Source organism: Alosa alosa, chromosome 2, assembly GCF_017589495.1.
Source record: "Alosa alosa isolate M-15738 ecotype Scorff River chromosome 2, AALO_Geno_1.1, whole genome shotgun sequence".
NCBI lineage: Eukaryota > Metazoa > Chordata > Actinopteri > Clupeiformes > Clupeidae > Alosa > Alosa alosa.
Genome location: NC_063190.1, coordinates 7193147 through 7219160, shown reverse-complemented (window position 1 = coordinate 7219160; position 26014 = coordinate 7193147). Strand labels below are relative to the sequence as shown.

The 26014-nt window shown below is 43.5% G+C and overlaps 2 protein-coding genes across 3 annotated transcripts; one reads left to right on the top strand and one right to left on the bottom strand.

Moving 5' to 3' along the window:
- Positions 1–255: 255 nt before the first annotated feature.
- dpagt1 (dolichyl-phosphate (UDP-N-acetylglucosamine) N-acetylglucosaminephosphotransferase 1 (GlcNAc-1-P transferase)) lies at positions 256–6659 on the bottom strand. The gene is made up of 9 exons (XM_048236404.1): positions 5815–6659; positions 5336–5456; positions 4743–4956; positions 3832–3978; positions 3261–3345; positions 2520–2708; positions 2326–2413; positions 1059–1214; positions 256–738 (listed from the first exon to the last, which is right to left on the bottom strand). Exons 1-9 carry the CDS (start codon positions 5967–5969, stop codon positions 673–675), a joined length of 1221 nt encoding a protein of 406 aa, XP_048092361.1. The 5' UTR covers positions 5970–6659; the 3' UTR covers positions 256–672.
- c2cd2l (c2cd2 like) lies at positions 5915–26005 on the top strand. 2 transcript variants are annotated; one of them, XM_048236393.1, is made up of 15 exons: positions 5915–5983; positions 8231–8662; positions 18681–18776; positions 18935–19054; positions 19337–19447; positions 19848–19961; positions 20164–20269; positions 20527–20659; positions 20988–21052; positions 21263–21384; positions 21630–21789; positions 22070–22171; positions 22896–23029; positions 24233–24473; positions 25531–26005. In XM_048236393.1, the coding sequence occupies exons 2-15, from the start codon at positions 8285–8287 to the stop codon at positions 25779–25781; spliced, it is 2133 nt and encodes a 710-aa protein (XP_048092350.1). In that variant the 5' UTR covers positions 5915–5983; positions 8231–8284; the 3' UTR covers positions 25782–26005. The 2 variants fall into 2 exon arrangements, with proteins under 2 accessions (XP_048092350.1, XP_048092341.1); XM_048236384.1 differs by lacking the exon at positions 5915–5983 and adding an exon at positions 7095–7561.
- Positions 26006–26014: the final 9 nt, after the last annotated feature.

The window sequence follows — 26014 nt, the reverse complement described above, 5'->3', positions numbered from 1 at the left end:
CCACTGATTGTTTAACTGTCCATCCACTTGACAGTTCTAGTTGCATGTTCATGCACAGTATAACCAATAGCCTATTCACTGCATTAGGGATGGAATGAGAGATGTTTCTGTAATTATCTGTCTATTCTATGTCAATTTGTATTCCCCTTGAATCAAATTTTACCACTGGCTACATGAGACAAAGCTACGTTTGAATATGATAAGCAATATTGTGATAAGCAATGATCAATAAATATGAAATAAAAATTGAAATTATATTGTTCAGAGCACATTTATTTGGTTTGGAAGTTGTATTTACATCCCAACAAGCAAATTCCTCCAGTGTCAAATTGTCAAACCCCTACATACAAAGGGGGTTCAGACACCTTTGAGAAAATCCATATACATTTTCAGTGTATTTTGAGATAACAAATCGCTTAAAAGAAATATAATTTTCTTTACAAAGGCGTTTTCCCACTTCATGTTTTATGCATGTTCCCACCTTCACTGACTTGTTATACTGCATGGATAATTTCACTAAATGCCACACTGCCATTGTTCACCAGGCTGGTTCTTAGCATTGCTATTTCTCAGTTCTTCTTTGAATCAAAACAAAACCATCCAGAGAGGCCTTTGTGGGATGACTGCTGTCCTCATAGTCCATAGTGTCCACAATTTCAATTGTGCAGACATCTAAACATCGTAGAACAGCCGAACCAAGTGATAACGAATTCCAAATGCTGTAATACTTCCCAATACCTGTTTGGAGGGAAGACACAAATAACTTAATTTGGTATTAGCTAGACAACAGCCACACAGAATAGCTACCACTGGTGTGGAAATCCACATGCAGTCAACATTTGTGACTTTGGGACTTTGTGAAATTTGACACAATAACATTAACATAGCAACCCGTGGGCAACAGAGGCAGTTTCCTCCACTATGTGTGTGTGAGAGAGTGTGTGTGAGTGTGTGTGTGAGGGAGAGACAGAGAGAGACAGGACATTCAGACAGCTCCGGCAACATACGCTCATATAAATAGAGATTTTAGAGGCCCACATCCCAATGTGAGTACACACCTGTATCAGTAACATTATGGCAGTGAGATTCCTCTCATGGGTTGGCCCCAGGACCTTCAGCACCAGATTAATCAGAGTCATGTTGTTACACTCAATAAACTCGTCATCACCATCTGAGGAGTGCTGCACATCCAGTAACCATAACATCTCTGCCACCTACAGGAGGAGGAAAAAAATACAACTAATTTAGCACCACTAACTGGAAGATTTACAGTATATTGTACTGAATCAGTAGCCTGACGTAGTCATACTCAATTCTAGTCAGAATATGAGTCTGATAATGCTCCATTGGGACGTAATTATGGGGCGTGTTTCAACCGATACAGGGGGGGAATAGACCTAACCAATCAGAGCAACAAAATAGCTTACCGTGAGGTATAGGAAGAAAACACACAAACCATCCTTCTTCTCCTATATCCCCTCCGTTTTTTAAAATTATTTTGTTAAACAGTGATATGCTACAAACATGTTAAACAGCTGGGAAAGGCTGTCGCAAATCCCTCGAACAGGTGGTCAATCAGAGATTTCAAACGAACGAGGGAACATGTCGCAATGCAACAACGCTGTTTTCCCTTGTTGAAAGTGAAACCACAAGTTTTTCCACATCTCAACTTTCATTACATTACATTACATTACATTACATTACATTACATTTAGCAGACACTTCTTGACCAAAGTGACTTACATATGTCAGCTATATTACAAGGGATTACATTGTCCCTGGAGCAACTTGGGGTTAAGTGCCTTGCTCAAGGGCACAACAGTGGAAGCTGGGAATTGAACCGACAACTTTCAGGCTACTGCACGCTAGCTCAGCTCCTTAACCACTACACTACCACCGCCAGTTTTCAGTGATACAACCTCATTAAATAATATTAATTTTCCATATGGGGTCTTAAAAGCCATGTATCCTTCTAGCCACAGTGTTTTTGTTTTAAACATAAGCCTAATCAAAGCGTGTTCAGATGACGTGATAGACCAGGCGCTGTTGCTCACCTGTCCATCATCGTAAAGCCTGATTTGATTGGTCCGCCCGATATAGGGCGAGCATACTTCCACCACAATGGAACAATGCCAGACCGAACTTCCCGACCTCAAATGTTGTGGGCGGGACTAGGTTCGGAATGGCATCCAGGCTACTGAATCAGTTTAACCTTTTTGAAGTATTGGGATTATGATAACAATGTAAAGTAATGTTCCTGGACTTCCGTTCACAGCTAGGATCCATAGTAATGAAATTATGTTAATACAAGCAGGTGAAGATTACCTTGACAATCAACTGTCCTAATTTGGAGAGGTCCTTCTTTTTGAATTTTGAGTAGCTCATTCCAAGCTTCCCTGTGTCTTGATTCAGCCTACCAAGAAGACCAAGTCAGATAAGGCAAATAAGAGAGAGATCAGTACTTGAACATTTGAGAATAAATTAATTAGAGGCTGAAATGAACAGTGCAGCTCTGTCACCTGGGGAGCCGGTGTCGTGGACAGGGCACTATGTGAAAGAGCTGAGGCAGGGAGTAGATGAAGTTGATGACCTGTGGGATAAAGAAGAGCAGCATGGTCTTGCTGAAGTGACCCAGGATGCCCACCACTGCAAACGTCATCCCGGCAAAGTAACAAAATGTGTCTCCAACAAACACGGATGAGGGGTACCTGGGAAACAATAACATAAGGAACCCGTGGTAAACATGTGACCCAAACCACTCAGGACATTTAGTTTATAGACCCTTTCAACTGCATAAACAAACATGTGAGTTCATTTCCTGTGGCACTAAAAACAACAGTGAGCTAATGGTAACTTTTTGACAAACAACATTTTAAAAAACAAGTTTTAAAGTCAACATTATGTATAGTATTACGCTAAAGTCCAATTCATTTTCATTTGAAAGTATCTGCAGTGGTTTTGAACATTCCAACCGGAAATCGTCTGCAAACAGATTGAAAGGGTCTATGTAGGGCTAAAATGGTTTCTCGTGTCCAGTGGTACCTTCTCAGGTAAACACAACTGTGGCAACGACAAGCCAAAGTCATATTGAATTCATAAGGACAGGGTTAATTGTTAATACTCATTTATTGGTGCTGTAAAGAAGTTCTTGGAAATTAACTTCTTGGAGTTCTTAAAAATGTTCCTAGTTTAGTGCACCCAGTAAAAACACACATAAGAGCTGCCTTAAGTTGGGTTGTGAAAAATCAAAGCAGGCTTACCAGTTGTGGTAGAAAAGTGCCAATGTGGTGAAGAAGAAAGGAATCATGAAATACAGGGAGAAAACATGGTCATCTTGGTAGTCTCCTGAGAGACAAAGGCAAAGAAAAGAAAGAAAAATTACCTACAATTATGGTAGATTAAGATTCTTTTCATATTCAAATAGTACAAATACCTACATGCATGTATTTAACCTTTAGTATAGTATATACTCTTTTGATCCCTTGAGGGAAATTTGGTCTCTGCATTTATCCCAATTGAAACACACTCAGCACACAGTGAAAACACAGTGAGGTGAAGCACACACTAATCCCAGCGCAGTGAGCTGCCTGCAACAACAGCGGCGCTCGGGGAGCAGTGAGGGGTTAAGTGCCTTGCTCAAGGGCACTTCAGCCGCTTTCTACTGGTTGGGGTTTGAACCGGCAACCCTCCGGTCACAAGTCCGAAGTGCTAACCAGTAGGCCACAGCTGCCCCCATTTCTTTTCACTTTACCATTCACACACAAATTAATGATCTGGAGGTTTCAGATATCCCCAATGATTGCTATGAAAATAAGGAAAACACTTGCTAACCATTGAGTTCTAACAAGTTAAATATGATGATGGACCCAGAGATAAAGAGGGCCTGTCCTGATTCTATGCCGTTGATCCCAGCCAGGATGTTGATGGCGTTGGTACAAAATACAGCCAGCATGCCCATGTACACATAGTATAGAATCCCTGTGCACAAACATACAAAAACAAAATTATATATAATATATGCATGTTTTTCATGAAAACAAATCACAAAATAGCATAATAAGGCACATAGCATCCTGTCATCGTCATCATTTTCCTGTGCTCTAGTAGTGTTTCTAAACTGGTGGGTTGGGACCCAAAAGTGGGTGGTTAAAGAAAAAATAATCACCCATTTAAAATGCTACCCTATCAAATCTGATGTCGGACCTTTATTTTGATAGACTTTATTAATATGCCAGTCGTTGCCATGGACATAGACAATGATTATGTGACAGGTCATGTTAGACATCATTTTAGCTGTAAAATGACCCTGCATATATGAAGAATGTATTCACTTATGTTGAAGACAAAACCCCCAGTGTGTGGTGTGCAGTGAATTGCTGAGAGCATGAAACCATCAAATCAAAAACGGCACATGGAAACAAAGCATCCTACTGTCAAAGCCAAACCTGTTGAGTACTTTGAAAGGCTACACAGGAGTTCAGAACTTCATAAATGTGCCTAACATCAGCACATTCCAAACAAGTACAGGCACCACAGCTCACCGCATCAGTTGGCTTGAACACTAAGATATGGGTCGCGACTTAATGTCCATGGGAAGTTAAATGGGTCCCAAAGCCAGACCAGTTAAGAAACTGTTCCAGTGAATACAGAAGTACAGGGCAATAACTTGGCCATCCAAATAGCCTGATAGAGACAGAGACCAGCCATTCTGGAATAGAAAGTGACCACAAGCAGAAACTAACCCAGATCCAGATGCAACCCCAGCAAGACTCGGATGGGCTTGGGCACGACAATCACAGTGTTGCCAAAGTTGGTGAAATAGACCATGAGGAGAGGCAGAGAGGCCATCGTAGGCAGCAGGAGCTTGTGTCGCCATCGTAGATTCAATACATCATCAGCAAAGCCCAGGAATATCATGCAGCATATGGCCAAGAGCGCACCGATAAACTGCACAAACTGATCCAGGAAAGACACAAAGACAACAGTGTGAATTCACTTATCTAAGACATTAGAGTTACAATCAGAACTGTACTGAACAATCAGAAAATGTACTGATTACAGTGACAGTAGGGTTTACAAATATATTAATAAAACGAGAAATAAAAATAATCAATGAAGTTGGTTAAGTTTCAAAGTTTTTGTTAAGGATTGTCAACCAACTGAGGAGTCATCCATGTACAATAGTTTATGTTTTTTGGCCCTTTTTGGCCATCTCCTCACTCCTCCTTTCCATGCATTCCTCCCTCTGACCACACAATAGGTATAGGTGCAGCAGATATCTATAGATTCAGCAGTCTTGGATTGAAATATTCCACTTCTGTTAAACGTAGCTCACCTCGTTGTGTGGAAAGCCTTGACACTTCTCCCCAACGAAGCAGCTGAGGAAGGGCACTGGGATGAAGCAGAAAGAGATGATGAGGAAGACCGTCCCACTGATCACACCTTGGGACTCTGGGCTGAGGGGGAGATGGATGACAATCTATTTCAGACACAGCAAAATATTTAACCTGAGCAACAGGACACCACACACCAACACACCACACAACGACATTGCAGTCATCCAATCCAGCATAGATGACAGTAGGTGTTGTCATCTCATGACACAGATCAAAAAAGACACAAGTCCTTTACAAATGGCTTAAGTTTACCCTATTCAAACAAGTAGCCTATTGCTCGTTTTAAGACCAAACGAAATGTTTCAATGTCTTTCATGTATTCTGCGCACAACATTACTATTATAAACCGTTAGTCATTGATGGGAGAAGAATGTCAATGAATAGCCTACGTGTTTTGCTACCATGATGAGACACTCACACTTCCTTTTTTACGACTTTGTTCAGGTCCATTCCATACAGCCTGGCTCCGATGAAATGTTCCTTGAATGCTGGAATTAGCTTAAGTGTTGCCAGGCAGCCCAGCGCAGACATGCAACAGTTGATGACCAGAGGGATTACTGGTATAGGAGACATTCTCTACTACTAAGGTATTGAGGTATTTAGGCTAAAAAGGTAATATTTTAGCTATAACTGTGAAGAATTACGTTGGAGAACGAGCCAAGGAAGACACGACGTTGTTCTTCACAGTCAGATTATTTTACGTGCTAGTCACACATTTTCTCAAGAAAAGAACAAAGCCTAGGGAAACACTGAACAACATCTGTATCCCTGTATTATCATTGCTATTACTTGCAGCGCTTTTATGTAGGTCTTTAGCAAGTTGTCAGATAATTTGTAACATAGCTAGATGAAACCCACCACGTTTATCTGACTGAAACTGAAACGACGGCGATTGTATAACCTTCCCTAATGGAAAATCCCAACGCAGCCTCATTTATGAGCTTTCCGGTTAAATGACATTATTGCTCATGTTAATGACACTTTATCGAACTACCTGCAAACGTAACGGTGAGTTTCGAAAGGAAATGAATGGCAATGTAGGTAACGTCGATGTGTAGGAACGTTACGTTAAACGTTTGGTAGAACGAGTTAGTTCGCTATCTAATATTTAACAAACTGAACTGTATGGCAATGGTTACATGTTACAAAAAACTTTTACAACAAACTAATTATCAATAACAGACAATATGTTTGACAGCATTGTGTTTCTATCCCAACTCGTCGTGAACCAGGACAAAGTTCCACGTCTACTTCCGTCAACATTTTGGATGACTTCCGCTTATTCAAACATTTCATAATAAATGTCGAATCAATGTGGGTGTTGGAAGGACTGTATTTGAGGTTGCAAGAGCGGTCCGTACGTGAAAGTGGAGATACTGAAACCCACTTCTGCACAGTCATATCCTAACGTTAGGGTACATTTTTTTAAAAATGGGACTTTTATTTCCCCTTGAGGTGCATTCGATTGCCAAGTAGGCCTTGTTAGCAGTGTTATTATTTGCACAACCATTAATTTATAGCCACTATATATAAATTGAATATTTATATTATATATTGCCATTGGAAAAAAATGAATGATTGTGCAAGTCAGCCTCTGTGCAAACATGCTATGCTATGCTATATCATTCAAACCCCTATATAGGCCCCAGGACAACTGATATAGCCTACCTGACACAGTACAAGTAATCTTTTATAAAAACGTCGGGTGTGAACTACATTAAGCGACGGGTGTCCTTGATGCGAGATATGTAATGAGTTGCATGGCCCTTTAAAAGCCAATGTTGTAGCCTATGCGTGCGGTAGGCTGCGTTTTGACAGTTCTGTTCCTGCGCATTACCGACTTTGTTCAGGGGCGAAGGTAGGAGGGGGAATGGAATCGCTTGTCCGGAGACTGAGACTGGTGGACTGTATGGGCAACCATCCGATAACAGACATGAGTTATCGCCGGCAATTACATTAAAATCGTCATTTCAAATCGCTCTACCGTTTCTCGCTAAAGGTGCGAGGGATGAAGACGCGCAACCATAATTTGATTATGGACACAATGTAGCCACGGAGCTATTTGTCTTGGGCTAACCTAACAGGCTACACGTTAACGACGTCTTGGTGTTGATTCCTCCACTGACTTCATGCTTTCAGACGAGCCAGATCTTTCTCCCCAAACGGTACAGTAATTACATCATTTCAGTGATTTAGCCTACATTTCATGTTTTCACAATCACACTGCTATTTAACATCTGTGTATCCAAATATACAGCGCCAGTATCGCAATGAATGGGTAGGTAGGCTAGCCTAAATAGTGAAAGTATCAGCTGGCGCAGCAATTACATAAATGCCACCGATTCATGTGGACAAGACGTCTGCGTAAAATAAGATTTCTGCTAAATCATGTTGACGCACGGAAACGCCACATTTTTTCTGTTTCGTATTGTGGAATAATGAATTAGGAGAACGTCGCTGATGTTGAACAGATTGCATTAAACATTCTCATGAAACTGCGAAGGAGGCGAAGATTAGTGGGGGAAACCCCTGACAGCACCCGCCTCCTCTTCGAAAAATATGAAACCGACAGTGAAAGGGTTCCCTCGGAGGGGAAGTCTTAGACAGGTAGCTGAAAAAAGCCATCATTTTTTTAGCCGTTCTGTTTCTTTTTTTTTTTTTCAACATATAACCTCAAACTTCAAACCTAATTCTTCATCATAAATATTTCTAACATCCCTGGCTAAATTTAAACGTGAACGTTTCATTGTTTAAGACATCTCATTCGCCTATTATGAAGTGCTGTATCTTAATTGCACATTTACTCACATCATGTCAACTTGTTTTTTTCACAGGATCCAGCCCAGGACGGCGGTTCGTTGGCGGTGGGAGATGAGACGGAGACCCCCATGAGCTCTGAGTTGATGGATGGCCAGGACTGGAGTTGGCTGCTGCTTGTGGCTCTGTTCCTGGCCTCCCTGCTGGTCGTGCTGACTTGGCTGGTGCAGTACTCTCTGGCCATCCTTCGTCCGAGGAGGTCAGGGTCCAGGACCCAGGGCAGGTCGGATGCGCACTGGCAGTTACCGCTAAACTTGACGCACCAGACCCTGACGGGGGGTGTGTGGGGATCCCTCCTTAGGCTGAGGTTTGGTCGCGGAGTGGGGGGCAGCGAGACAGAGGCAGGGGTCAAGGGGCTCCTGACTTCGCTGTTCTCCTTCAAGTCATTCAGGGAACACTGGCAGAGAGCTTGGGTTCGAGCCCTCAACGAACAAGCCAGCAGACAAGGGGTGAGTTTGAGCCAGTTAATTAAGACCACTTATTGCCACTCATGTTGTCAACTACTCTCCTTTTATAAAGACCCAGAACTACTTCAAAATCCCCTGAGAAATCCTCCGGGTTGCCATGGTTACCATTGTAGTAGCTGATAAGATAATTGAAGTGTGTTCAGCACCTTTTGAATCAAAAACTGAACAGAATATTCTTCAGCTGAATCCTTTCAGATAGAGAAGAAAATCACTATGAAATTCTAGAGGACTGGTACACAGGCATTTACCAGGCAAATCAATCATTGGAATGCTTCATTTTGCCTATATTTGTATGGCTGAACATGAATGTAGGTATGTATGTAGATGTGGTCCCAAGTATGTGTAGGCACAGCGTGTTGGACTAGACCATCCATCAGTGGGAGTTGAGAGGCAGGAGAGGAGGGACAGAGGTGGGTTCTTGTGTAACTCCTCTCTCTGTCAACATATGAACATGGTTAGACTAGTGTGTTAGATTTCCTTATTTTCAATTACACTGGCCTGTTTGTTTGTGGGTGTGAGAATTCCCCCGAGGTTTGAAGTGTTGTCAAATACACTTTCATATTGTGTGTGGTGAGGGCTCCACCCAAGTCTGTCATCGTTGCTCACCTTTGAGACTTTGCTGACTCCTTTGTTGACTCCTCAGTGTTTTGTTGACGTTTTCTCCCTGAAATGTCAGTGATAATTATCACTCCTGACACCCGTATGTGCACTGTATGTAGGTCATTTAAAATGTATGGTGTTTGAGAAAAGAGGCTCAGTGTGTGTGGCATGCCCCGTGCCTCATTGAACCTTTGGGGTTTGATCTGTGTGGGCGTCCGTGCTGCCTGCAGAGAGAGCGGGCCCTGCGGACTTCAAATGAAAGAGCCAGCGATGCTTCCCTCAGGAGTGAGCGAGGTCAGGCCTCCACGTGTGTAGTTTATGGTGGCACATTTAGTCCGTAGCAGGGCTCTCTGTGCTCAGAAGTGGGCTCGCGACGCACACAACATGTTTTCATCTCGGTAGCATGGAAGAAACAGAGCTGTAAACAGTTGGTTTACTCTGGTTTTAATTTTTTTTGTGTGACCCCCCACATTAAGGTTATTTTTATTCACAGCCTTGGCGATGTTTTAGATTTATCCATGCCAATAGTAACTGAATTCTGAATGGTACTCTTTGAGGTTTTTCACTTGTTGTGTTGTATGTGTAGTGGCTAATATTTTAAGTGCATGGTGCAGTTCAAACTTGGCAGAGTAGACCCTTTGCAGACAGGCCGTATGCCAAGTTTTGCATCAGTTTGTCTGCATTCTCGGAAAGGCTACCGGACATTGGGCCTAGACATCACGCTTGTCGGCTTTCTCATATTTATAGCTTGTAAAGGGGCTGGGTGAGGGTAGTACTTGGAGAATGAAAGCAAGCATCTTTACTTCCATGGATTCTCTAGTTTCTGTCCCTGTTGCGAGCTAGGGAATAATAATACTCTCGGACAGAGATTGGATTTGCATGGACATCTATGATGTGCCTCTGACTGAAATGTGCTGTCCTCAGGGAGTGGTTGAAGTGTGCAAGTGAATTTAGCACATTTGTAAGAGTTTCACTGATATTTTACCAGGGATAATAAAATGCAGACAGCCTTTAGGCATGCATAGTATTATTGAATAAAAGCTGACATTGCTAAGTTATGCATACCCCGCATTCCATTTGGCGAATTCAATCAACCATTTAACTTCAGGCGGGACAAATTACCATGTGAGGATTTTTTGGTCTCGATATAATTGTTTGCAAGTTCAGTGACCCAGATTTAGTCCAGCTAGTCAAGGAGGCTCAAAGCGAAGTTACATAATGTGTTGCTCAAATTCCCCCCGTGGTCAGTGACTACACTGGGATTCAGGAAAGGAATTAGACACAAAAAGCTGGCCTGCCGTTTAATAGGAGTAGTGGATTGGCTTCAAATGCCAGGGCAGCACCTAACGTTTTAATTCTGTCGATGCCCTTTCTCTCAAAGAATCTGCAGCGTGTGCTGGCTGCCACTCTGTGATCTCTACCATCAGGGTGTTTTCGCTCTCTTAACTAATGAATGTTTCCTTTTAAATCATCTGAGCCTGCTTATGTACCCCAGAAGAAATTAGGCGTATTGTTTAAACTGAGGTCGATGAAGGAGTCAGAGTTCAAGCAGGAGGCTTAGTTTTAGCAGCAGCTTGGAGGTAATAATGAAATTGAAAAATAGAAAAATAGATGTTAAAATGAAAAATAGATGTTGAAATGATATCTGAAACGTTTTTTTCTGTCAGGGATTGCCAGAATCAGAACCCTTTAACATCTTGCCTGTTGCCTCAAACTTGTACTTGACTAGTTTTGCTATAATCATTGTTTTTATATCCAGTGTTGTCAGTGATGACCTAGGTCAGTGCAAATTAAGGCTTTTCTCATGCTATATTTTCTATTTTTTCTGAGTCTTGTATAAAATAATTGATTCTCTAGTGTTTTCTGTCCTCCATTGGAAAAAGGGGCAGATTATTTCCTCTCTTTGTCTCGTGGCAGTGCAGAGTTACTAAATGTCAGTCCATCCGTGGCACTCGAATGCCTGACCGGAAAAACCTGCTGATGGAGTTGCAGCCATTTGCCCTCGCCTGTGTGCAAACTGAGGTCGCGAGCGAAAGTGATCCCTCAAATAAGACACTGCCCCTTTAATGTAGACACTGGCCACCTGTTGTTGTGGCTACATGAAAATGGACACCTTGGCAGCAGCCCTAAGCCATGGCAACCACCTCTTACATTCGGTTCTACTGTACTGAAGTCTTGGCGTAGTGTTACACACAAGTGGGTTTACCAGAAAAAGAAAGCAACCAAAAGCATTAAAGGAAAATGATTGGGACTTAGGCCCACTGTCTCCTCTGAGACAGTCCAATCATACGGACATTATCAAGTGAACATGTGTTTTCTTTGATGTCCATCGTGCTATTATCTTGTAATCCTATTGAAAAAAGACAGATGAATCACTCCTCCAGAATGTAGCATTCCCTCAAAGATAATTTGCACAGTCACAGCAATTATATGTGACGATGCCCCCCTCCTCATAATTCATTGTGGCGGGTTCTACACTTTTTCATACAATGGGTTTCATGATGTTTGAGAGATGCTTGCAGTCATTTGTGAAGAAGAGAGGGGACACAGTCAGGGTACAAGGGAGACAGAAAAAAACCCATCATGTCTTCATGTGCTGCTGGCAACCAGCCTGTCTAACCAATCATCCCAGACAGGACCACTGTGAAGATATTAACTCTGACAGTTAGAGGAGGTTAAGCAGTCACAGACATGTGCGTGTGTGTGTGCGTGTGTGCGTGCGTGCGTGTGTGCGTGCGTGTGTGTGTGTGTTTGTGTGTGTGTGTGTGTGTGTGCATTGCTCTGTATCAGCAGTAATTGGTAGCCTATACATATGGAGGCGTAGGTGCCACCTTTACCCCTAATGTGCATGATGGACTGGGATATTGGCTGCTGTTGTACACCTTTCTATCAAATTTGGATTATGCCATGATGTATGCTTATCTTCTAATCCAAATAAAGAATTTAAATGTGTGTGTGTGTGTGTGAGAGAGAGAGAGAGCACTCTTGCATCAACAAAAAGAAAGTCTTTAACAGAGCAAGATTACCACCAGCCATGACACAACTGTCTGTGAGAGATCATGCGGGAACCAGACCCGATGCCTCCCTCTCCTCTCTTCCTACACACAGCAGTGGGTTCAGCCGGATAGCCACTCATCCGAAGATGTCAAAATTAAAACCAAAAAATTAAAATAGTGGAAGACAGTTAATCTTCTCTGCTTAATTCCACAGTCTAGTTTTAATCAGATTATGGCAATGATGGCAGTGAAAAGGATTGGTAGTTTGAATGTATGGGGTGAGAGTGAATGAATGGAGAGGCAGAGAACAGATAGAGCCAGACAGAGAGAACAGGAAGCAGAATTATTTTACTGCCACATCTTAGGGCTGATGGACATCTATTCTCAAACTAACTTCTTTTGCATTCTTTTCAGCCGCTGTGTCAAATGAGAGCTCAGCTTGCCCTTAGGGAGGTTTTTATATGCTTTACACTCATTTCATTTCATGTCTTGGTCACGCTGGGATACTGCAGAGGTAGACCAGTGTGACTTTAAGAGATGTTATGGTGCATGAGTTATGACAATGGTCTTCCCCACACTGTTTGTGTTGGAAGGTTCAAGCCCAGGCGTCCAAAGCTAGGATGTGAGGGGTCGCTAAGAAGCTTTCCCATTTCTCTACCTCTATCTCTCTCTCTCTCCTCCACTCTGTCTCTCTATCTCTCTCTCTCTAACACTCTCCCTCTATCTCGCTGTAATCCAGGGATTTGGCAGAGGGGAATCTGCACAGCTGGTTACGTTGGTGATGTCAACAGAAGGACGTCCTCTGAGAACGTTTATACACAGTCGCGGGCGCATAAACACACATAGACTTGTGTAAAGGGGCTGGGTGAGGGTATCACCTGCGTTCATAGGGCTTCCATTATACAGTAAATCTCATTAGATATATAACAAGTGAGCAGAGATTTTTTACATGAGTACATTGTGGATACATCTATTTTCCACAGTAGCTGTCCCACTGTAATATTGTATATCTATAAATATGTTTTATAGCATACTTTAAACAAGAGAGAAGTGCACTCTCACCTCTGTCTCTTCTGTCACTTGTTCAAAACAGACTTGATCACAACACAGCAAGTCACCTGACCTTCAAACAGCCATGATGTTTTGGCACTGGAATAACCCTGCTCTGTGTCTTTCATTAATAATTCCTTGCATTTTAAGAATGATGAGGAACAAATTCATATCAAGCAGCAAATAAGACTAGATCTAAAATGGCATACCTCAGCATACCTTTCAATGACATACAGATGGTTGTCTGAAGTGTTTGTTATGCTTTTGTTGTCTCCCTGACGGGTGCTATAGGAACTGTGGAGTGCCACTCCCCAGTCACCTTTACTCTAGATTAGATTGGTAGAGCCGATACAGACACTACACTGGTACTGCTGTGTTTCCTCCCTTTTCTATTGTGATAGCATCACAGCTTGAAAGCCTCATAGCTGCATAAATATATCTTCTTGAATTCCCAGACAAGTGTATCTGGCTTGTAATGCTGCTCAGTCTGTCGGACAAAGATAGCCCGCCGTGTGAAATACCGCCACCAGTTTTGGCAGTGCCAGATGTTTGAGTCCCCAGGTATCCATTCAGTATCCCCGGGTCTGGTACTTAGTGATATTATGGATTTCTTGGCCCGGTCCCATTCGCTCCGCAGTTGCCATTGTTCTCTATTTGTCCTCGTTTGGGGGCCAGAACAGTGTATATTTTCAGCAGTTGTCAGCACCATGTGTGCTGCCCCTGGGGATGTTGGGAAGCAGCACTGGCTCGGGCGGCTGTCGGCCACAGTTAGGTGGGGAAAGGATATTTCTGGTCAGGCCTGAACGCTGGTGAGTGTTTGTGAGAAGGCCAGAGGGGGAGCCGTTTGCACTGACTCAGATGTAGAAAAGGACATCAGAGCCAAACCCAGGAACACACTCACACACTCACATTCATCATGCACATCCTAATGTTATAGTACACACACTCATCAAAGTCAAAGTCAAAGTCTGCTTTATTGTCAATTTCTTCACATGTCAAGACATACAAAGAGATCGAAATTGCGTTTCCTACTATCCCACGGTGGAGACAAGACATATTTTACCAATTAGGTCCACAGACAAACATAACATTCAAGTAAACAATATAAAAAGTAAAAATAAGAAGGCACATACAATGAAGAAATAAGAGCAGCAAAATTTGGTAGAAATTGTGCAATTGTGCATACAGTAGACAGTCAATATAATAGTGCAAAAGTCAGGCCAATAAATGGCTGAGGTAGTTTTGTTTGACCTAAGTATGCAAGTGGCATAGTGGTGCAAGTTATGTAAGAGCAGCAGAAGTGTGTTCAGAAGTGTTCAGGACAACAGGACAACAACAACAAGTTGCAAGTGTGCAAGTGTACAAGTGGAGTAGTGCAAGTGGAGTAGTGCAAGGCAGCCATTTTGGGTCTAAAAGTCCAGGATGTTATGTAGCTGAGGGTGGAGGGGGAGAGAGTTCAGGATCCCAACAGCCTGGTGTATGAAGCTGTTGGTGAGTCTGGTGGTGCGGGAGCGCAGGCTTCTGTACCTCTTCCCAGAGGGCAGTAGATCAAACAAATTGTGAGCGGGGTGACTTGCATCACTCACAATTTTGGTCGCCTTGCAGGTGAGGTGGGAGGTGTAAATGTCCTTCAGGGAGGGGAGAGAAGCACCAATAATCCTTCCAGCTGTGTTCACTATGCGCTGCAGGGCTTTCCTGTTGTATTCAGTGCAGCTTCCGCCCCACACAGCGATACAGCTGGAGAGGATGCTCTCAATGGTGCCTCGGTAGAATGTGGTCATGATGGCTGGTGGAGCACTTGCTCGCCTGAGTTTCCGCAGGAAGTACAGGCGGCGCTGAGCTTTCTTCGCCAGTGATGCAGTGTTGGTGGTCCAGGAGAGGTCTTCACTGATGTGCACCCCCAGGAATTTGGTGCTGCTCACTCTTTCCACCACAGCACCGTCGATGGTCAGTGGCAGGTGTTGGGTGTGACCTCTACGGAAGTCAACAACAATCTCATTATGCACATCCTAATGTTATAGGATGCAAAGTTATATAATTACATACAAAATATGAAATTTACACACTCCACGCATACTCGAATACACGAATATCAAAAACACAGCAACTGGCATATCAATGATTTGGGTTTTGTTCTAAAGCACATAATCCAGCACTGGACTTGAACCTGCAGCCACCAACATGGAAAGCAGGTTAGTGTCCGTGTCTCCTAAGGCAGCGGAGAGAGAGGTTTACACACAAAAACGAATTCTGTAGCCACTGTACCTGCACTACACCGCACCTGTGTGACGGAGGCAAGGAGTGATTCAGTGGCAAGAAATGTGGAGTACACAGCCTGGGAGGCTTGAGTTGGCCCTTTGTTTTGTTTGTGTGGAAGTGATGATGAAATCAGGCCTGCTGATACATGACGACATGAGGTGGTCTGGTCTTTAGCTTGTCCTTAGTGGTCAGATCAGAAGGGCCGTCTGCTCGTGGCATTCTCATTTAGTCAGCAGCATCCTTACGTATGTTCTCACAGAGGTCAGACACCAAAACCCACAGTTGGGCAGGTTGCTGAGTCATGAGTAACAAAACGAACGCCTCAAGCAAATATGGTCAGGTCATATTTTTCATATTTAGCATTTTGTCATCTTCCCAATGTCCCACAACATATAATAATAAAATAATAATAATACATTTAATTTAAAACGCCTTTCAGGACACCCAAGGTCGCTTTACAGATAAAACAAATAGAAGAAAAAATATCAAAATAGGAGAAAAATTATCAAAAATATATAGTCCATTTAGCCATATCATAGTCCATAGGCTAGTCTAAAGAGATCAGTTCCTTTTTAAACTGGGCAGTGGATTCCCACTGCCTGATGTCATTTGGAAGTGAGTTCCATAGCTTTGGGGCTGTGTGGGAGAATGCTCTCTCTCCCATGGTGCTGAGGTTCATCTTGGGCGCCTTGAGCAGACCAGCTGATGAGGATCGCAGCCAGCGGGAAGGGGTGTAGCTCTCCAAGAGGTCGGTGATGTAGTTGGGAGCAAAGTTATGCAGGGCCTTATATGTCAACAATAGGATCTTAAACTGGAGTCTCTGGGTAACTGGTAACCAGTGTAGCTGTAACAGTACAGGTGTTATATGGCTTGTGGACTTTGTGCCTGTTACTATCCTGTTTACTAGGATATCTGTTACTATCCTGTTTACTAGGATATCTGTTACTATAGGGAGAAGAGCACCAGTCTGCTACAAAACCATTGTTCTTATCAGCATGGATATTAAAGCTGATATCATACAGTGACAACACAAATGATAACAAAATGATAAGCAAGCTATGAAATAAGCTGATCTTCCCATGCCAAGCAGACACTGTGGCATGAAGATGATATTATGCCTCCCATATCATCAATAAATAAAGACCGATCTCTCTTCCATAGAGTTGGAAGCACACATGCACAAAACCATGCATTACCAAGTGCTATCCACCACCGCACTACTCCCCTCCGGACCTGTGTGTGATGCTTACTGGACTAAGGAGATGAGGAACATATGCCATGGGGGGATGTGTGTCTCCCCCCTTCCTACTCTCTCTCTCTGTGCAGCTCAGGATCTGAGCAAGTTAAAGCTGCCCACTGAAGCAGGCAGAGTAATCCTTCAGCGTGGTTAAAAGAGCTGCAGAGGTTAATCATGCTTTGTTTAACTATAAATGCACACCTAAAACATAACTCAGTGTTCTAGTGCTGATTTTTTAGCACTGTGCATCCTGCAAATGAATAGCTGATGTGTTTGGGAGCCGTTTAATTGAAAAGAGCCGCTGGGTTCAAGCTCGATGTGTTTACGTTTCCTCCTTTCTGTAGTCTAACTTTAGAAGTATGTGGATACATATGGGTGGAGTGGACACACTAATGCCATGTTGCCACCTTCAAAGTATAGCCCACTCTGTGATGCCACCTTGCCTTTAAACCGCTGTTGACACATGTAAACACTGACGTGCTCAATGTTTCACAACATCTTTAAACCGCTGTTGACACGTGTAAACACTGACATGCTCAATGTTTCACCACGTGGCCTATACATCAAAACAATGTAGTAGCAGCAGTGCAATAATTAGTATATCAGTGGATCAGCATCTTCCTAAGCTGGATAACAGTAAGAGAATTCCTCAACACCTGTGTCCTGATCTGCTTACGTGGGATTACCTGCACCGCTGCTTAGAGGGATAATGGGAGTTTTGAAACCCGCCGATGAAATGAAGTAACCGCCTGTTTCATATGTGATGGTGCAGCAGACACCCATGTGTGTCTAGTGGCTAAGGAGCTGGGCTAGCATACAGTAGCCTGAAGTTGTGTGTTCAATTCCTGGCTTCCACTGTTACCACTGAGCAAGGCACTTAACCCCAAATTGCTCTGAGGACAATGGCCCCTGTAGCCTAATATACTTGACATAATAAGTTGCTTTGGATAAAAGTGTCTGCTAACTGAATAAATGTAAATATAAATGTCTGCTCTCTCTCTCTCTCTCTCTCTCTCTCTCTCTCTCTCTCTCTCTCTCTGCACAGCTAGCCTAGCCATAGCCCTGGCCTCTGGTCATGCCAGATAGTAGGAATACATCCTGGATATTCCAGCAGTGTTTTTCGAAACAGCGTGCCTTTCGCCGACAAGCGCAGTCATCACCGTCAGCCGGCCACTGTCATGCTTGGCCCGAAACCTCGAGCTTACTCATCTTCATTGGCGTTGGAAATGCCAAAAACTGGCAGCGACGCCAAACGGGCCTGCTGTCATGGCAGGCAGGCATTTTTTGAGGGAACAAAACTGATGTCATATCCTCTCATATGATTTTGTTCTCAGCTACACTTGTTCTGGCTAAAGAAGAGAGCATGTGTTGTCTTGTTTAGTTCACCTGATTTCAACAGAGAGAGAGAGAGAGAGAGAGAGAGAGAGAGAGAGAGAGAGAGAGAGAGAGACAGGGCGGAGAAGAAAGCAGTATTTATTTTTTTATTGGTACCTATAGATCTCCTACTTCCACTAAACAGCTCAAAGAAACTAAATGTGAGTGGATTAACTAGCCCGTGTGTAGATAGATGGGAGAAAACTCCTTACGTAGAGGAAATGCTAACCAAGTCGAAATTGCATCAGTAGATGCTACTAATGGCCAGCTTCTCACTTGGAACCACATGTCCCATGTCCACTAATCTGCATCTCCAACTGGCCTTGCCTGCTGGTTTGTCCTGGTCCAGGCTGACCTCAATGGCCTTACTGTATGGCAGTGTTACCATTTCATTTACTAAGGTCAATAAGGTGAATGGTAACATTATTATAACAAGAACCATGTTTTCACAGTCTGCATGTGTGTGTGTTCCTGTTCCTAACAGAGCTCAATTCAGATCACCTTCAGTGAAAATCTCCAGCTCCCCGCCTCTGCCTCCATTGATCGCGTGACTTGTACAGACCAGTCAGCCCACAGCATGGTGAGTACAGCACACATTTTAAACTTGTACAATTCAATCAACCCACCCCTTTCCATTGGGATACCATGAAGATGTTACAGGCGTCCAGAGTATGAGACTAGTATGTTCCAGGATAGTACTAACTGTACCCTCCTACCCCCCACCCCCTTCTGGACCAGGTGTTGCAGTGCGTTTGTTCCGTTGACACCGTCATGTTTCCAGTGACGGTCACTCAGCAGTCACCTGCAGCTGTATCCATGGACACCTACCAGATTACCATAGAGCCGGCGGATGCTCAGGTAGAACACAAATCTTTTGGGATTTGAGATTTGCATTCACTTTTGTTTTGTGCTTCGGCCATAGGCTGTTTTCCTAACAACAATCATAGCAACTGTTATTGTAACCAGACCTTAAAGAGAAAAATTATTAAATGGTTCAATGTAAACCTCAGTTATTACCACAAGAAATAAAGAGTTATTTATTTAATTGAAATGTACTAAAGAATATTATGGTTGCCACTAGTAAATAGCACAATCTACAATTGAACTGCAAGATAGTAAAGTTGGATCTGCTCTCTCTAGCTGGTGGTCTCGTTGGAGGAGGTGGAGGAGGAGGGTCTCCTGGTGTCCTGGACCTTTTCCCAGCCACCTCACCTGTCAGTCAATGTGTCCTCGATGCGGGTCCAGAGAGAGGTGAGAGAGGGCACGCTGCACTGCGCCAGGCACCTTTGCCCTCCAGTGCACTCCCCTGCTGCCCTCCAGTGCACTCCCCTGCTGCCCTCCAGTACACTCCCCTGCTGCCAGTGTCCCACCAGCCTCCTCCCTCAGTACACACGCTGTAAAAGCAGCCTGATGACTGATGACTGGTGTTATACATGTCATTGTATACCCATCAAACATGGAACAGAACTCTCATTTTGTCGTATAGCTGCCAGCCTGCCTGCCTACCTGCCTGCCAAGATTTCCACTGACATATTGAACTTTTCCCTTGAAGTTGCCACCACAACGCTATGTGGATAACACTGATATGCTGGCAGGCTGGTTGTGCAGCAGTGCGGTCTCTCATGTTTGATCTCCCCTCTGTTTGGTTTAGGACTCTGACCCCGAGGTGGACCTGGACATGATCAGGGACCTGGTGGAGGACACCTTGTACAGCACACAGCCCGCCATGATTCTCAACCTGAGGGCGTGTGTCTCCAGTCCAGCGGTGAGAGCGCCCCCTACTGCTGGCCCCAATCGAAACATTTCAAGGGGTTATATTGCACTCGATTAATCAAGTTTATTCATCATCTATTAATCAAGTTTATTCCTCATCTATAAATCAACACTTCAATGATGAAACTATTAGATGTTTGACTAGATATAATTATAGCGTCTTTTAACTCACTGCTTATGTCTCTTTAACACAGTTCCCTAAAGATAAGCTGATGCCTGGGCCCAACTCTCTGTCACTGGGACAACCAGCAACTCCGAAACTCTTGGTCCGCCAGCTCAAAGCAACCGGCGTCCGAAAAGGTTAGTGTGAGAGTGAGCTCTCAGCTAAAGCCCACTGAAGGGAACACAGACAGCAGGTTGCACTGATAGGAACTAGAATCTGCTGATTATACGCACAACACACAAGAGCTTACGCCATGTGCAGTGTTGACCGTGTAATAAACATCAATCATTTCGCAGGCCAAGGACTTGTGTTGGATATGTTGTGCGTGGTTAGCTGCTGTTCGCACAGTTTAATAAGCCATAAGGGTGACACACTACTTGTTTTATATTTCCAGTGGAGTCCTCATGCTTACGGGAGCTGTGCTGTTCTCTATGCTTGGACACCCCAGTCTTGGAGAAAAGGACCCGTTTCCTGACCCCTTCGTCCAGCAGTGGAGCCACGCTGGACTGGAGTGAAGACATTATCCTGTAAGCTTTCCCAGTGTCTTTGCTTTTTCATGTAGCATTCAAGCAGCTTTGTGGTTTTCAAAATGGTAAACATGCTGTAAGATTGAGGCAACCATTTTGTGTGCACTGAGGTTGTTCAACAAGTAGATCCTCCACCGTAATGTCCTACATTAGCAAGACCCAGGGCCTTTTTGTTCTCTTAAACCGTGTTGCTCAGTATAACAGCCTTGCACTTGAGAAATCACACTCTCGTTGTGCATCTTACGCGTGTAGAGCCATTACCTCATATTCTGGAAGGGCCTGTTATGGTTGAGCAGCTTAATATAACGCTTTTTACTGCTTTTACCAGGGACCTGCTCCCAGACACCAAAGAGCTCCAAATAAGACTGCTGGAGCGAAACAGCAAGGGAGAATGTGAGTCATCTCCAATAATGGAATACGTTGATTCCCCTGTATACGCACAGTGGTTTTTCTGTTGTTTTGTTTTGAAAATGTTGCAAAGTAAAAACAAAAACTGTCCTCTGGAGGCTGTTCTCTGATTATGAGAGGCTTATGTAACTCAGAGTATTTGTGCTATGTGGTTGAGCCTTTATTTGTGTGTTTTGGGTGTTTGTTTGTTGTCAGACTTCTCCCTCGGTCAGACCTCACTGCTGCTGGATATCTCCAGCAGAAGTCCCGCAAGCCAGCATGTCCTCTCCATCAGTCCTGGCCATGGGCTCTCGTCACCAGCTTCCGTCACCTTAGAGGTAAGAGCAGACATTTCACACAAGCACAGGAGTAAAGGGAAGGCTACCAGAACTGTACATAGGAAATCCAACGTTTAGTTGATAGAGATGGCCACTACATCAGTGGTAACCAAGGATTTCCTAAACCATAGGATTTACCTGGGTTTATGTAAATGAAGGCTATGGCTGGAAATTACGTATATCAGTTTTAGTGGACAGCTTAATTTTTAATCTGTTTTTAACTATCTGTGGGACTTCCTCTGCAGTTGCAATACATGGAGTCAGCTGGTTCTATTGCCACACCACTGCGCTCTTCACACACCCCCACCAAAAAGGTGGATGTGGACCGCACCATCATGCCGGATGGAACCATCGTCACCACTGTGACCACCATTCAGACAAGACCAAAGTTGGACCGGAAACTCGGTGAGGCATTCCATTGAGCTTTTTTTTTGCAGTACACTTTACTAGTGTGAAATCCTACTATAGAACATACCCTCAGCAACACACAACACACAAGTGCCTTCTTTAAACTAGTGAAGTGAATGAAAGAGTGTTCCAGTAGAGTGTTCCAGTAAACTGCCCTACGTCATCCTACTCCAGAACTCCATAGTGCTCATAGTGCACTCCCATCACGTTCTCTACAGCACCCAGCCTTCACATTGAAATACTGCTGTAATAAATCCTGTCTCCTTCCCTCTCAAAGGAGACTCCCCGTCGAGATCTCCATCCAAGGTGGAGGTGACTGAGAAGAGGCCAACCGTGCTGATGGATGTTCCAGGAGCCAGCCTCAGCTCCACACCAAGTAGTAAGTCCTGGCAAACAAATGCTCTCGTCATAGAAGCTCGTATGGAGCTGGATATTTCAAATTTCAAAGAAGCTGGTAATTTTGTTGTTTCATTTTATTGTCTACTTTCAGAGTATGAATTTCAATTTCAATTCAATTTAATTTCAGTTATAGAGCGCCAAAACAAACCAAAAATGGTGTTTAAAGCCACTTGAGGTGTATGTTACAAGAGGTGGGATGGTTACATGTCTGGTATGATAATGCATGAATCCTATTTAGTGTCAGAAAGTTCAAATAGTCCAGTGTAAGAAATGGAATTGTCCAGGGGGATTAGGAGTTATCATAGGGCAAATGTTGGGTCGCTAGGCTGTACGGGCCAGGAATCCGGGCAGGGGGGACAGTAATAGGCGATGATAAGGCAGTCGCAGGAATGGGACTTCAGGTGAGATGAGTGAGATGAGGGCCAAACACACGGATGGCTGATTGGTGATGGTATACCTCACAAGTGTGGTAAGATGGAAGAAAGAGAGATGTAGAGTGGGTTAGTATTACTATAAATCAAAATGGTTAATATCAATGGTACTATGTAGTGTTATACCATAGTTATACCATAGTGAGAATAGGCAAGAGAGGGAGAGAGAGAGGGAGAGTATGCATTCCATTAATTTTATTCTGTGTGTGTGTGTGTGTGTGTGTGTGTGCCTGCATGTCTGCGTGCGTGTGTACGTGTGTGTGTGTATCTAAGCTGAGAGTTCCCTGTCTAACGGGCTGGATCCCGTAGCTGAGACAGCTATTCGGCAGCTGACTGAGTCATCAACCAAAGTGGCCAAGAAGACCCCCACTAAAAGGAGCACGCTTATTATCTCTGGAGTCTCGAAGGTTAGTGTCAGCAAGATCCACTGACACGCCGCAACAGCGCTACTCTAGGCAATCCACAGTGATTTATGTCTGTTAGATTAGCTGTAGGATTGAATTAAACTGCTATGAAAGCAGTATATGAATTCACTACTAAGTAGACAGTACATACCCAGTGAATGGACTAAATCAGTGAATATATTATTGGTATGTTTTTTTTTGTGTTCTTTGTAAATGTGCTTTTTTGAAGTGTAGTATGTTGTTTGTGTAGTATGTCGTATTTTCTTTCAGTGCCATCACAATCTGAATGGAGACTACTGTTGAATGAAACTGCTCAGCTGACGTGATCTAATTAGGATAGTTCCTGCAGTCAGTGGTGTAATCATCATCAGATTAGAGATTAGATCTACACCCGTAGTGTTTCTTGCGCCAAGGAATGATTGAATAATGAATGGTGGCCATCAATTAAAAATGGGAACTGGACTGGCCAGTTGAGTACCACTTCAAGCAAAGTGACGCTTCATTAGCATCAGAAGCAGAAGTCCACATGTAAACAGGACAAATGGCCAATCAGCCCAGCTGATCGCTACAGTCAGGAAGTCATAGAGCAGGAAATTGGAGAGGCAGGATTGATTTCATCCTCGGCTCATATGACTCCGGAGAGCTCCGTTAGTCAGTGAAGGATGGAGGGCTATATTCAAACAGTCAGCAAGAAAAAAAAACTGGAATGAGCACAGTTATAATGTCCTGCTCTATCACATGATACCTCCAGCAGCAGTCCTGTGAACTAATTAACTCCTTCAAGTGAAGTCTGAAAGCACCATCTCTTTTTTCATACTAACTTTATAGCTTTATAGCTTTCAATAGAAATAATACAGTTTTGAGATTTCCCAGTTATATTCTATTGGTAATTTAAAACCATTACCAGGTGATGCAGAACTAATTTACTATAAAAGCTAAATTAATTTTAATAATACATTTAATTACTAACTAACTAACACTAATTTAATATAAAAAGTATAAAAGTATCGATATAGTATAAAAGTATCAATATATATATTATGCAGATTCATATTCAAATTATACTCGATACTTTTATCTACAATTAGAGGGAAAAGACTGGTTATGGGTTAAGTAGTGCTGTTTTCATCTTATTCACACAGGGCAGACCATATCATCCTAATGTGTGTGTAATATAACAGAGTCCTGTCTTGTGTTTCCCCTCAGGTCCCCATCTCTGAGGATGACTGTGCGCTGTCTGTGGGCTACGCTGCAGCCATGGACGCTGCCCTGCAGGGGGAGCACTCTCCCGGTGGCGGCCACAACCATTGTGGGGCTACTACCCCCCATCCCGACGCGGACGAGACCACGCCGTCGGACGTGTCGGAGCGGCCGTCTGTGGACGATGTGGAGTCAGAGACCGGTTCTACCGGAGCCCTGGAGACGCGTAGCCTCAAAGACCACAAAGGTGAGTGAGTCAACACAGCCTGCTGTTTGAGACTCTCTGTAACAACGTCCAATGTGCACGTTGACGCTTTGCATGGCAGCCATCGCCATCAGTTATGTGTGAATGTGTCTGTGAATGTGTCTGTGAATGTGTTTGTGATGAATGTGTCTGTGAATGTGTATGTGAACGGGTAAACTGTGAGGCTTTATTGGAGAAGTGCATTTAGGTCTCGGCAGAATAGAATAATCTGTATAAATGCAGTATATTTACCATTTAACCATTCATCAAATCTACTCTCATCCATTCAGACACCTGCTTCCAGCTTTTACTATGGCATTTAAGCAGAATTAAAACATGATGCTGATGAAAAAACCCTACTGTCTGCAGTGCTTAAGTTTCACCAGACGGAGGCAGAAAGCTTTGTAACTGACAGCTCAACTGCATTATTATACAACAGTTAGGTGCGGTCAAATTATTTATTAATTTCTGATTGGATGAGAGGCATTCCATGAATGGTGATATTTCAAGACAGGAGAGTAAGATTGAAACTATTTTGGGGGACAGAGGATGAATGAACAAAAAATAAATAAACAATAGAAAACACCATTTAAATCCTTAAACTCGATTAGTTGGTAGAAAAACTGTTGTATAAAAGCAATATGACATGAGTGGGAGTGGCTTTGATATGGCCATGGCTGTGACTACCTGGGACACTCGACCTCCTGCCACGTGCCTATGGCTGAATCACAACCATGGCGATATCTGCAACCAAAAAAATACTTTGACAATCTGCACACTTCTTTAATCTTTCCTTTTTTGTGTTTTATTTTGTCTTGAGCGTTGACAAAGTAGAACACACAAAAAAGTAAAGATTCACAAAGTGTGCAGACTTTTTAAGTATTTATTGACAGTTTTTTTTGTCCTGCACCTGAGATGTGCACAGCTACCTCTTTTAACTGATAACTGCAATGGAAGCCACTCTCACTCGTGCCATATTGCTTCAGTTAAATGTAGTCCTGCACATCTGTAACCTCTGTAAATGCAGTAGTGTATTGTGCATCTATCCCCTCTATTCCAGTGGGGTTCCTCCGCAGCGGTACCAAGCTCCTGTTCCGCCGGAGGAACCGGCAGAAGGACCCGAGCTTTAGCCAGTCCCACGAGGACGTGTCCAACCTGGACAACGACTCAGCCTCCTCGAGCTCCGCCAGTGTGCGGAAGAAGTCCGGGAGTTTCTCGCGCCGTCTCATCAAGCGCTTCTCCTTCCGCTCGTCCAAGTCGAAGGGCAAGTCCAGCGCCACCAATGGAGGGGCCAGCGTGACTGATAACTGAGGATCTTGCCCCCGGATGATGAAGGGGACACCGGCAAGCGCTGCTCGAGAGGGAGTCTCTAAGGGGAAAAGGGAAGCGTGGGTTTCTATAGGCTCAAGCACTAGAGAGAAAGGAAAACATGATGTCACATTGTGTGTCAACCCAACGTGGTCTTCAGAAGGAGCAATGACTAGTTTTCAAGATTTCCTTTCCTCCATTTTGGACTGCCTTTATATATATATATATTATATTAT